At 44.4% G+C, this 13,682-nt stretch overlaps 1 protein-coding gene across 1 annotated transcript; it reads right to left on the reverse strand.

Annotated features, from left to right (window-relative positions):
- Positions 1-1,978: 1,978 nt before the first annotated feature.
- On the reverse strand, positions 1,979-11,125 carry pcolceb (procollagen C-endopeptidase enhancer b). Its single transcript, XM_083788568.1, has 9 exons — positions 10,999-11,125; positions 8,876-8,984; positions 8,466-8,724; positions 6,549-6,673; positions 5,267-5,403; positions 4,154-4,794; positions 3,611-3,694; positions 3,068-3,238; positions 1,979-2,385 (listed from the first exon to the last, which is right to left on the reverse strand). The coding sequence occupies exons 1-9, from the start codon at positions 11,088-11,090 to the stop codon at positions 2,255-2,257; spliced, it is 1,749 nt and encodes a 582-aa protein (XP_083644694.1). The 5' UTR covers positions 11,091-11,125; the 3' UTR covers positions 1,979-2,254.
- Positions 11,126-13,682: the final 2,557 nt, after the last annotated feature.

Raw genomic sequence — 13,682 nt, forward strand, 5'->3', positions numbered from 1 at the left:
GATTTATAGGATACAAAATCAATTAGTTACAGTCCAATGTCCAATATGAACCCCTTATTTGTCTAGTATATATCATTTGAAAAGTCATGTGAAGTTGCTGGCTTCTGCATGCAAGGTGCTGTGAAGAGTGGGTTGAAGACTCATGCAGCATCCTGTTGATAGAGCTGTCAGTTTTGCAGTTTGTGGTTAGACAAGATACTTTCTTTTCTGGCCTGTTCCTTTGTTGCCCTGTAATATAAGTAAGCAAAAATCTATATATACACATTAAAACATTCTTACGTATTCTTCGTATTCGTATTCTCCCGTTGCATTTATCATTCATAGCTGCATTCCTCAGTAATTAAAATTCCCAGTCAGACTTCTGCAATTTCCCCCCCTGCCTGACCATACATAATTTAGTTTGCTGTTAATTATTTTTCTCAGCATGTTGCTGTCATTCTTGTTGATTTTCTTTCAAAGGAGAAATCCAGCAAAAAAAATTCCAGCTAAATATATAGATATACTGTATATATAAACACAAAGAACACTGCACTGTGCACTTCTAGATTGCGTGTGAGGTGTGGGTCAATGCAACATAGCCAGCCAAATTGTTACCAGACAATTGTTTTTACAATCACGACAGAAAGAAAATTGATGTGAGTGACTTTCGTTTACATCTAACTGTCTATAACAGGGGTCCTCAACTAGAAATGCTGAAGGTCCACAAATATGGTCCAGTCTCATGGTCGCGGGCCACGTTGGCCCCACAGGGTGGGGCTGCCCTCCTCGCCCCCCAACTATGCCTGTTTAGTACAGTCAAACCAAGCTATACAAACCGGGTCCCATCCCAACCAACACTGGGGTGGCAGAGTATGAAAATATATTTTTTCATTTTAACAAATATTCATTATTCACACCTCCAAAAATCCATTTTGTTCATTCAACTGAATGTGTGATTGTGTCACTGCTAGTGAGCCAGCCAACATTGTCATCATGACATGCCGGCCCATAATACACACATTCAGAGTGTTAATTGCGTTTCTCGGCATTGATCGAATACAACAGAGAATTCAACTCGCGGTTGCGGTGACTTTCTTCTTCTTTCTTTTTTTTATGTTTTTTTGTGGCTTTCGCCTTTATTTTATATTTTTTATGGAGGGACAGACAGTAGGCTGACAGGGAATGGGGAGAGAGATGGGGGGTCACTCCCACTGAGCCACGGCCCAGGCCTTTTCTCTTTATTCTATCATTTCTCCAGGGTCCACAGAGAGGTGTGCCGCGGTCCGGTCGTGGACCGCGGTCCACCTGTTGTGGACCACACAAAGAAGCAGAAGCACCGACCATTGTGCCATATTGAAATATGTATTATACCAGTGGGATCATATTTCACAATCAAATTGATAGATAACAGTTTTAATAACAGATAACATTTTATGCTCAAGATGCAAAACGATATGTAGCCCTAGGAACCAATAGTTACTGAGCCATGTGGCCCATAGAGCAGGAGCCCATCGCCTGTTTCTATAATGAATAATGAATTGCATTTTTATAGCGCTTTTCCAAGTGCTCAAAGCGCGTTCATTCATTCATACATTGGGAGGTGAAGCGTGAAGGTGTAGGGTGATGGTGAAGGTGTAGCATGACATGAGGCGGCTTGATCAAGTTCAAGTACATCCCCCAGCCATGATGTACAAATACACCCCACGGGACATGACGCACACGCTAGTATGTCGCACTGCCAAGCAGTGAGGCATTGGATACCATTTATATAGTCTTTCGTATGCAAAACTATATTGTTGCTTAAACTAGCTACAGGTACATGAAACTGTCTGCAAAATGAGCAGTTTTTGTAATTTTCGTACATTTCCAAGGTCACATTCAAGACAATGAATGTACAATATAGTGCAGCAGAGTACTGAATGCTCTTCTGTGCCTATTTAAGGATGGATTGACCTCAAGCCGGGGTAGACTGTATCACATCTCAAAGACCAAGATCACATTCCTCAGTGATCTGCATCCTTTAATCACAGAAATATACAGTAATTTACATATACAAAAATAACCAAGATATTCATAATAAAAAAAACATTTTCTAACGGTTGTTACTCTTCTCCTTAACCATCTGAAGAGGATTTTATTTAGATTTCCATTTATTTCATGTAAACAAAATGTTATTCGGTAAATGCCACCTGTATCACTATATTTGTGAGGTTTACTGGTTCACTGAGAAAGGACGAGGATTGATTCCCCTCTCTGACGGGTGTATGATGTGATGTCAGCATGCCTGGCGGGAGAGGTTGGCCAGTGCCTTGTTGTGTACGGGCTTATAGAGGAGAGTAAAGCTGGACGGGCTTAGGAGACCGTTGCCTTGGGCGTCCACCTTCCCCATCAATACGTAGTTCATTCCTACACAGAGACAGTGAAATGTGTCCATCAAAATATGTTCAGAACTAATAGCAGATCACACAGCTGTCAATGGTGGTGGTGGTGAGTGGATCATATTTATGTGCGAGTATATAGGGCTGCAATATTTATTATCTTCTTGCCGATTATTCTGTTGATTACTTAGATTAGTTAATTAGATTAGTCGAATAATCGAGAAGGGTGTTTTAATAATACAATCGATTTGTTCCATATTTTATAATATTTCATACAAAATTGTCACCACCAAAATAAATAATAGAAAAAAGGCTCACAAGCTCGTAAGTGCAAAATGTTCTGAGCCTGTAGATCTATTTTTTTCTTTTACATTTTGGGGAAAAAGGGGATACGGACTAGGGATTGATTATTCCTATAGTTCGATCAACTTCTGCACTCCTATGGCTGTATTTTGCGTGTCTTAAGTACCAGGTCTTATTCCCTAACTTGAGTAAACTAAAGACCTGGAGGCGTGATCAATGCCATTTGGCTATTCTGAGTGGCCAAAGAGAATTGATCACGCCTCCAGGTCTTTAGTTTACTCAAGTTAGGGAATAAGACCTGGTACTTAAGACACGCAAAATACAGCCCCTAGAGTGAGAAAACGAGTGAGGGAAAAAACAGACTGGGAAACAGTGCAATTTCTGTGTCCCTGCACACGTAGCCGTACCTTTGCGCAGAGCGGGGCACTTTTTGCACATGGATGTCAGCTTGACTGATGTGGCAGGCCCTGATTTGGTCATCTTCAAACGGCCCATTTTATAGGCCTTTATGACGTACACTTCCACTGTTTGGCTGCCCCTTGCCCCTGGAGTCAACGACGTAACCTTGCCTGTGATCACTGAAAGACAAACAGACATATGGTAGACATTTTGTTGGGAGGGTGGGTGGGAGATAGCCAGTCTTGCTATTTTTGTCTTGGGTATAGTCTCCTGCTGTATAGCCCGGAATTGCCAGGATTCGTGTCACATTCTCTATAGTGGAGTAACATGTGATGTGAGTGATCCCAACGTGATCATTCTGACAAAGCCAGGCTTCCTACCCGTTGGGCCACGTGGCTCCGACAAGGCTCACCTTATTACTTACACAGTATGACAAAAAGGGATGAGCAGATAAACTGTCACATGGAGTAGTGCAGCTGAGGTAGACAGAATTCAATAGAGAAAGCTAAAATGGCGAGCGCTTTTTTTAGATCGTGTAAGAGGTGACTCACCAAAGTCATGAGGACAGAAGTTGGTCTGCAGCGTGCCGGTCCTCTTACAGGCTTGTGTACACAGTGGGTTCAGAGTGGGTAAAGCTGTGGAATATATCCACACCCACACAAACACACTGGATAAGATGAAATAATAAAAACTCAAGTCTGACTGGCATGTTACATCAGTGTTTCCCTAATCTCTCATGACAGATTCAAAGAGAGACAGGTGTGATTTTTTAAATACAATTATTTAGTAAATCAAATCTAGCATTTTTCAAAAGAATGTCATGTTACAGCACGTTGTGTGCTTGCAGATTGGCTATTTTCACTAGTTTGGGCCCCCGGGAAGACATCAAATTGGCTATTTTCACTAGTTTGGGCCCCCATGAAGACGTCAAATTGGCTATTTTCATTCATTTCAATTTCAGTGATTCAGTAGAAAACAAGGTCCACAACACTGGTATACAGTATTTCTCAGCTCCACTTGCTTATTTGCTATAAGTTTTACAGAGGAAGATGTAACCACAACACCACCAACATCTAAACAACTGAATCACTCACGTTTCTTGATTACAACAGGCCTCTTCGTCACTGTCCTTCCCTGTCCAGGTTTCGCAGTCGCCTTAGGCTTCATCTTAGGTTTAGGAGTGGGCTTAATTACTTTAAATTTAAGATTTGGCTTCACCAGCTTAATTCCTGGTGTCGGCTTTGGCTTAAGTGCGGGCTTAGGCGTGGTTTTAACCTTGATCCCAGGTGTAGGTGTTGCCTTAAGTGCGGGCTTAGGCGTGGTTTTGGCCCTGATCCCAGGTGTAGGTGTTGCCTTAAACTTAGGTTTGGTTGTGGGTTTAGCTCCGGGTTTAGGCGTGGGTTTAGCCGGCTTGGGCGTTGGTTTCACTGTGGGCTTGCTTGTAGGCGTACGTGGTGGAGGCCTCACTGGTATCCTTACCACCGGTTTGGTGGCTGGTTTAGGGGTTGGTTTAGGTCGGAGGGTCTGCTTCGGTTTTGGGGTCGGCTTGGCTGGTCTGGAGGTAGGTCTCTGGGGCGTGAAGTCAGGACGAGGCCTGTGGACAAAGTCACCGCCTGCAGTGGGTGTCCGGGCCCCCCGTGGCATGCTGGTGTAGTGGGCCATGAAGCCACTCGAGGTCACGCTGAGGTCAGAGACAAACTGGACCAGTAGCTCATTTCCATTGGTCACGACAGTTCTGTAGGCGGGGACAAGGGATTGACAAGGACAAGGAGGAGGTCGGGATGAGAATGAGGGTGGTGGCGGGGGAGATGGTGAGAACAGGAACAAAGTAGCATGAAGCAAGAAAACATGGGAGACAGGAGGAGGTGTAAAAAGTAAAGGGAAAAACATTTGTGGGAAGAGAAAATGTGGCAAACATTTTCTTCAGCCCTATCTTCTTCACGTGACAAGTAGTGAAAGTAGCCAATCTACAAGCTCACAACGTGTCACAATGATATTTGCGTTAATAAATGCCAATTTGATTAGGAAAACATTTGGCAGATTTTGACAAATTTGCAGAAAATAAGCACACAAGGGTTAATGTAAATGTTGAATTAAACTGTTAAACTGTCAGTCTGACTTAGAAGCTGGCATAAATCATTTCATCACCATTGCCCATATGACCAAAAGCAGAGGCAAAGCCTGGCCGTTTGTGTTCAACATCTCACCCAGGCACTCTGTCTCCACAGTATTTCCCGATCCGCCGCGAGTCGTCTCGTTCTCCTCCGTTGAAAAAAGCCACATAGTCATAGCGGCAGTAGGTATCTGGCTCCAAGTCCAACTTCTCAAACTTCACTTCGATCACCTGGGGAGAAAGGAGACATAAGTGAATGCAAATTGCTTACTTTCTACCACAGTAGCACTGCACATAGGCTAATATGTACAGTAACTGAGGCAGATATAATCCTATGCTTTTTGGTTTGTTTCTCTTCCAAGAAAATGGGGAATCAGAAGGTGGATGAGGAAATTGTTGATCAAATTTTTATTTTATTTATATATCCATTGTCCTGTAATGTCACTCATGTCGAATGTCATGTTTTTATGTTCTGTGTGGACCCCAGGAAGATTAGCTGCTGCTATGCACCAGCTAATGGGGATCCTAATAAAACTCTAAAACATAACTGACAGTCAGCAGTCACGTAGAAACATGAATTTGATTTGAGCACCTATCCCTGCATTACTTTGATCCCTGCTTTTGGTGAATTGAGGAGAATGTGGTAAATATACTGTTAGGTGAGGTGAGGAGGAAGGGTCTGACTCTAGAAATACAGAGAGCTATTTACTCCCTCTCTTTCTCCGCTTCGCTTCCTTCACCCATTCCTCGCGTTCAATCTCTTGGCCTACATGAACACGCCCTAGCGCTTCAATGAGGTCTTTCATTCATACTCGGTCACAGGGTGCGCACGCACACTTTGCACGCACATGTCGCACGCGCACACATGCACACACATTCACACACGCACATGCACACATGCGCACACGCACGCACACACACACACACACACACACACACACACACACACACGGTACTAAAGGCTTTAAGCTGGGCTTCCAGAACATTTCCCGGTCATGGGCCCCAAGGCCCCTATTTTCATTCCTTTCCCTCCATTTATCGACACACCTGATTCAACACACCTGATTTTACAAATCTCAGACCATCAAAGTCTATTGCTTAATTTAAGAGGATCCAGACTGCAGGTCAAGTGCATTCTTCTGTTGTTCTCAGGTCTCAATTAGCCCGCTAGAATGGATCACTATAGACTGACATGGACAACCACAGCTATAAATCCCCCTTTCCAATCACTGCACATCTAAATAATTTCACAAGTTTCCAGGTAATTAATGTCATTGTGTTATAGTATGAGGTTGTCCAGGCAGAGAGAGAGAGAGAGAGAGAGAGGGAGAGAAAGAGAGGGAGGGGGGGCGTACACCGTATTGTCATTGACTGACATTGCTTGGTTCCACAGAGATGTGCCAGGAACAGCTGATGCCTGCTGGGTAATCGGTTTCGGGCCAGTTGGGTGTCTTGACCGAGCCCTGCTCCTTGGTCAGCCTCCCCCCACAGAACTGGTTCTCTATAGGATGGAAAGTGTTGGGGGGGAAGAACGGTTGCCTCTAAAGGCGATTACTTTGTTGAACAACCGTGTCGTAAGACAATGACAATGAAAAAGGGTGCAAATACATAGTTATTGTCTTACGGCATGGTTGTTTGACAAGTAAAAAAAAACTTCAAAAGAAGTTCACAACGTACTCGGCCCCAGTCAAATCCACAACCTCGGAACGGTCGGCACCTAACTAGATCCTAACTTCATATTTTAAACTGTTCACCGTCCTTTCAATTACTAACACCCATCGCCCAGGACGAAGTTTTATCCAAAAGACCAAGTTTATTGATATTAAAACCGATCGCATCGCTCCACAGCCTAGGAGCGCCTGTTGCGCAATACTCAATGTTGCGTAACAGTGGGACGTCATAGAAAATGTTCCCCCCCTGTTTAGCCGACGAGAACGAATATCTTAAAACGTTAATAACTCGCGATCTAAATCATCCCGTCCAATTCTAAGAAAATATCCTGTGTTAGACGGCCCTCCGCGGTCCAGTCGCTAGTCACGATAGAATTAATAAAACCTCCCGTTGTTGTCGATCGGTGTTTTGGCTACATTTAGCTGCTACATCCACATCCGGGATAACATCCGGTCCGTCTGGAACAGTGCTCCGCTGCTATAAATCGCTGGGCTCTATGATTTAATGTCGGAGTATTTTAATAGTTGCCTACTATTGACAAATCGAAAATTCAGTCACACAATCAATTAGGCTGCCTACTAATTTATGTGGTAATGATTCAGTTAGCGCTTGAGGTCATCATCTGAGCCATCAGCTTCCAGGCTAAATGTCTTCCAACGGTCCCATTTGCATTCACATACATTGTAAAACCAATTAACATAATTTCCGACCATGTTCCAAAGCAATTCAATTGTTTAATCCCAAAAATGTGCCAACTGACCAATTTATGTTAAAAACATCTGCGTTGCGGCGATAAAGCACATAATATTATTTAAGTCGATCCTAACCCTTAAATTCTCTATCCATGAAATTATGAGAGGTGTCGAGCGTTCACTGGTTCTCACCAAGTGGGCAGAGTGTTCCGGGAACACTGGTGCTAGTGGTGCCGAGCGAACCGAGAAAAAAATCGGGCCGAGTAGGTATTGATGTCTGTACCTTCCGAACATCCTCAGACAACCATCAGAAACTCCATGGTACAGTATGTTGCCGGCAGATTGAAGGAAATATACATTACAATAAATCACAGAATTTCTGACTAATCACACACACAATGTTTGAATTGGTAATGCATTCGTTCAGTTTCTCTGCAATTACATCATTTAGTTCTTATGGCTTTGCTGAACTCCATTTCCACAAGAAGTATGCTGCAGCCTGCCCTCAAGTGAAGTATGCTGCAGCCTGCCCTCAAGTGAAGTATGCTGCAGCCTGCCCTCAAGTGAAGTATGCTGCAGCCTGCCCTCAAGTGAAGTATGCTGCAGCCTGCCCTCAAGTGAAGTATGCTGCAGCCTGCCCTTAAGTGAAGTATGCTGCAGCCTGCCCTTAAGTGAAGTATGTGAGTATGCAATAAATGGTTGAAAGTGTTTTTCAGAACAGTGTGTCTCATGCACTCGATCTGTAACTGACTTTTCTTTCCATACCTGATGAGAATATAGTCTATGATGGAACCGTATGTGAACAAACAAGTTCAACTAACGTAAAGAAGAACCAGACAAACCAGACAGACCCTGCCTCAGTACCATAGTCGACCTCATCTGTATTTCTGAGTATGTCTGTATGAGTGTGTGTGCACAATGTCCACACACCTTCCACGTGAGGCTTCCCGCCTTGGAAATAGGCCAGGAAGCCTCTCCCGCCGGTGCTCCCATCCGACACCATCTCCAACATCATGGTGTTGGAGGTGGAGATGAGCGCTCCCGGACGGAACGTTCCGCAGAAACGCCCCAGCTTCTGCACTATGTGGCTGTGGCCGTTGTACACGTCCAGGTAGTCATAGCGACAGGTGGGGTCCGCCTCCATGTCGAAGAGACGGAAAGACAGCATGACCACATGGCCCATCGGCACCTGCAAGTAACATGGTCAAAAAGTATTTTATTCAATTGAATAAATGCACCTCAACCATTGGGAGAATGGTATATTTATATTGTCTATTTCCACTGAACGCAATCGTATATGGGCAGTGAGCCGGTTCCAAGTCTAGTAGGGAGAGACTCACTGTAATGTACCAGGTGCATTTGCTGTTGGGTTTGTATTGGCTGGGGAAGCCCTCGCTGGCCACAAAGCCTGAATCTATGACCAGGTGTCCTCCACAGTGGAACACAGGCCTGTGGAAAGAAGGCAACACAACAGTGACTTGAGTGACAGAGTTCTACCAGCGGTTCTCCTGGTAAAATAGGCAATTCACAAAAGCCTCATGATGGTGTCACTCGCAAAGCGGGAACAACAACCGATTTTTAAGTGAAAAACGTGGCAGGCAACAACAGGGTTTTGAGCCAGAAACCATGTGCTCACACACAGAACCCCCCTCCCTCCCTCGACCGACACACACACACACACACACACACACACACACACACACACACACACACACACACACACACACTCTTAACCTACACACTGGAAACCACAGCAATGTGATGCGTGTGCAGAGCAGACACAATATTTAAATATACACAGTCAACATACACACTGGAAACCACATCAGCACAGTCTGTTCTCTGATTCAAGGAACAGCCAATTTACTGTGTGTGTGTGTGTGTGTGTGTGTGTGTGTGTTTTTTGTGTGTGTGTTTTTTTTTTCAGAGCGTGGTGTGTCTGCATGGTGACAATTTCGTTGTCGCAAACAACAGCAACAACAGCGTGCAAGTATCTGATTATCACTTTTATTGTGCCTGGATAAGCCAGGCTTCACACAGACAAACACGTGCACACGCACACACGCATGCACAAATGAACACTCAGGATTGTTGCGGTGTTGCCAGCTATACGCTCTGGGGTGGCTGGGGTTTGTCTTTTTTGCTCCAAGGCTGACTCGCAGAGCTCCATTTCTGTCCTCTTTCTTCCACAACGTGGCCTGCTGTCCTCCTCATGGTCATACAGATGATGAGGGGGTATATACTTGGAATGGAGGGTTAAAGTTTTTTGTTAAATATTCCAGTGGTAATCCATTGTAGACCGTTTGCTCGGTAACAGGTGACAGGGCCCGAGGGCCGGCCCTTCCTATAGACAGAGCAGGCCTAGGGCGCCTGCCATATATACATATTTTTATTTTATATAATTCATTGAAAAAGCTCCTTCAAATTACGCCGTGGCAATTTAGTACCATCAGAATACAGAGCTTTTTAACACTTATTTTATCAAAAAATATCACTTTTAAAGTCCCTACAGACGGCGTGCTGTGGGTGCTGTGAGTGTGAGGCCACATTGGGCTGAACTAGTAGAGTGCCGGGGGGGCCTCTCCTCCCTAACCTGCCAAGCAAAACAGCCCACAGGCATCTGTTTGTTTCTCACATCCGTGGGTGCAGCGGCAGCCTCAGCGACACACTAATCCAGTGGTTCTCAAACATTTTGAATGTCAAGGACACCCATAATAACGGTGCGAGCGTACAAATGGAACCAAATGGACATGTTATGAGTATATGTGGTTCTGTGTATACACACTCGGAGTTACAGACCTATGATTGTAATAGACTTCTATCAAGACAGAGGATGAATACATGTCTCAGAGGCAGCACATTTCACTTTAACCACATTAACCCTATTCTGGGGTGAACATTCGGCAAAGATTACTGTCAGCGAAGAGATTTGGTGTTAAGGGGGAAAAAAGGGAAGGGAACCAAGTAGCCCAGGGGGAACTCGGTCAACGTTTATAGGGTTTTTACTCTGATGGAGAATGGTACGAAATGTGAAATTCTCTGATCTGTCGACATCTCTAAAAATATGTCGTCTTAAAGCTGCCACAGGAATGGCACAGTTTGTGCCATCATCACAATGGGCACAAACATCAACCACATCTTGCATGCCCTCAGCAGCAGGGTCACTTTTTCTATCAGACCTCTCTCTGTCTGTAGTGGCTCTGCAGGGGACTGCGTTTCCAAAGACCACTCGTGGGCATGCATTGCACACGCTGTTCCTCTCCATGCATTCCAATACGTATGAAAAAAAAAATCCAAGCGTGATGTCACTCACTGTCATCTCTCTCACTCACACACACACACACACACACACACACACACACACACACACACACACACACACACACACACACACACACACACACACAGACACACACACAGACACAGACACACGCACGCACACAAAGCAGTAGAACTGCCGTACCTGGTATAGTTGGTCTGACTTTGAGCCGTGGTCCATCCCAGTGTCAAGGTGATGAGGACACACACACCCCACACACACACTCTGCCCTCCATCCTGCTGTCCGCCGAGATTAAGAGAGATGAGAGAGAGAGAGAACGAGGGAGTGTGTATGAGGGAAAAGAGGGAGAAGGGCAGCGGAGGAGGAGGAGGAAGAGGAGGAGGAGGAGAGGCAGGATACGGGCGTGGAGAGCAGTCAAGGCTCAGAGCAGTGCTTTTTTTACTTGAGTAAAAGTAGCAATAGCGATACCTGTGTTGAAGAACAAAAGTATTGGTATCGAAATATACCTGCAGTGCAAAAGTAAAAAAATAATTGTCACATTTTTTCTGAACTAGTGTGAGCTTGTAGTTTGGCTATTTTCAAATGTTGATATATGATAGAGCTTAAATGTATGTTTTGTAAACAATTAATGCAAAGTAACTAGGAACTATTTAAGCTGCCAAATAAGTGTAGCTGTGTAAAAAGTAGACAACGGTATTTCTCTCTGAAATGTGAAGTATCAAAAGAAAATCTAAATATTCAAGTAATGTAAAAAGCAGCTCAAAATTGTACCGTATTAAATACGTTCCCACTTGAGAAAATGTGCTTAGTTAGTTAGAACTTTCCACTACGGCCCCTCAGAGTGAAGGCTAGAAGATGGAGAAAGGAGGGGTAAAGGTTGAGGTGGATAAGGGGCTTGGCATGAGAGGAGGAGGACTTAGTGAAGGTAGCGTACGTACAGAAGTGCCAATTTTTTTTTTTTTTCTTCATGCAGCTGGCTCCATGTGCTCTAAACCTTGACCTCAATGCTACGATTATACAACCCAGTACAGTAAAAATGTACACAGTAAAATCCTGAGTATTCGTTTAACTCAAGAGAGCAGAAACCGGCCTGTAAGGGCACATTAACACTAAGGATATATTGCTGTGTACTATAAAGTGTGTGCCTGTGTTGCATGTTGACCTTCTTGTGTTTTTGTTAAAGAGGTAATGGAATATTTATGTGAATGTATGTTCCTGTACAGAGGGACAGAGTGGCAGTGTTGTATATATAATGACCATTTCACAGCCTTAGTCGGCATGCATAACCACATAACACATAGTGTAACTGCGTGTGCGTACACACGGACACCGGCACTGATGAAGTGTGAGCCTGTGAAGGTGATATTTAGGAATTTTAAGAAATTGCATTGCATTGCAAGAAAGAACACCCTGATTGCAATCGGTGCTACAAATTGAACATTCAGTGTAGGTGCTGTACTGACGGATGGTCAAACTAAGCCTAAAACTGACCTGGAACCTGTCTTAATTGCAGTGGTGGAAAAATAGTCGATCTACAAGCTCACAACGCGTCGCATCGAGACACATTGTGAGCTTGTAGATCTGATATTTTCAAATGTACATAGGGTTGAAGTGGTTAATGTACTGTATGTTTTCTAATCAAAATCAAAATCTTCAAAGTAACTTTGTAAATATTAGAATGTATTCCTTTTTTGTACTTTTTTGTTTATTTTAAACTATAGTGTCACTGTATTTTTAGAAAAGTCTCCTGCGGACAGGTGGTGAAAATGTGCTAACACACTGTAAACAATGCATCTACAAATTGTGCAATGAGCAATGCATTTGTTATGTCCATATCAAATAAATAAACATAACTAGTAACTAAACTTTTCAAATAATTGTAGTGGATTAAAAATAAAATAAAATCTCGCATGGATGCACCTGGGACGTATCCTCAGTGATGTATCCCAAAGTCAGCTGGGTTTTGGGTCTCGCGAACATCATACCCCTCACTCGGGTGACCCAGCCGGGATGATCAAGTCCCGACTTACGTCCCAGTAGCTACCCTCGATCAGACCCACTAGGGAAAGACCAGGGCCACACAGTCCGTTGGGACTACTCCGGAACTACTCTGCCGGGACTGGGACGCACAATTCTGGCAAGTGGAGGGACTACTAGGCTCTGAGGGTTGACTCCAGTCCGGGCCCCTCCTACGTCTCACCAGGTCCACTCCTCTCACCAGGAGTACAGCCAGGACCTGTGTGTTGCACCAGATTCCCAGCACCAGACACTTCATTCAGGAGTGGTGGATTCTTGAGCTGCAATGGTTCTGCAGGCTCCACCTGGGCAACGGTGGTACTGCTTGCAGCTCGAATGGCCCTCCTAAAGGCCTTACCGAAGGTTTTTTGGGCTTCCTCCTCACGGAGGATGCAGGCTGGGGCGTCAACCCATACTGCTCCCGGGGTGCCGTCTACATTCCGTCTGTCACCCGTCTCTCTGGTGATTACCAGACTATACCTGGTTGTCACATAGTCTATTCCTATCAGTCACTATAAATAGAATACCTCAGAACGAAAAAACATCGCATGGATGCACCTGGGACGTATCCTCAGTGATGTATCCCAAGGTCATAAGGGTTTCGGGTCTGGCAAACATCATACCCCTCACTCGGGTGACCCAGCCGGGGTGATGAAGATGTAGTAGTAAAAGTATTGGAAATTGGAAATAGTACAAATACCTCAAAAGTGTACTTAAGTACAGTACTGCAGAGCTGCCAACCTGCACACATTTTGTGTACCAACCACGCAATTCTAGGTGTCTATACGCCTAGAATTGCGTGGTTGGTACACAAAATGTGTGCAGGTTGGCAGCTCTGGTACTGGAGTAA

The sequence above is a fragment of the Protomyctophum parallelum genome, assembly GCF_964188405.1.
Source record: "Protomyctophum parallelum genome assembly, chromosome: 18".
Taxonomy (NCBI): domain Eukaryota; kingdom Metazoa; phylum Chordata; class Actinopteri; order Myctophiformes; family Myctophidae; genus Protomyctophum; species Protomyctophum parallelum.

Coding starts and splice junctions, on each gene's coding strand:
- pcolceb (XM_083788568.1), bottom strand. CDS start 11,090: ATGGAGGGCAGAGTGTGTGTGTGGGGTGTGTGTGTCCTCATCACCTTG. Junction 8,725..8,875: donor AATGCACCTGGTACATTACA/GTGAGTCTCTCC, acceptor TGTTACTTGCAG/GTGCCGATGGGCCATGTGGT. Junction 3,239..3,610: donor CTTCTGTCCTCATGACTTTG/GTGAGTCACCTC, acceptor TTTGTCTTTCAG/TGATCACAGGCAAGGTTACG.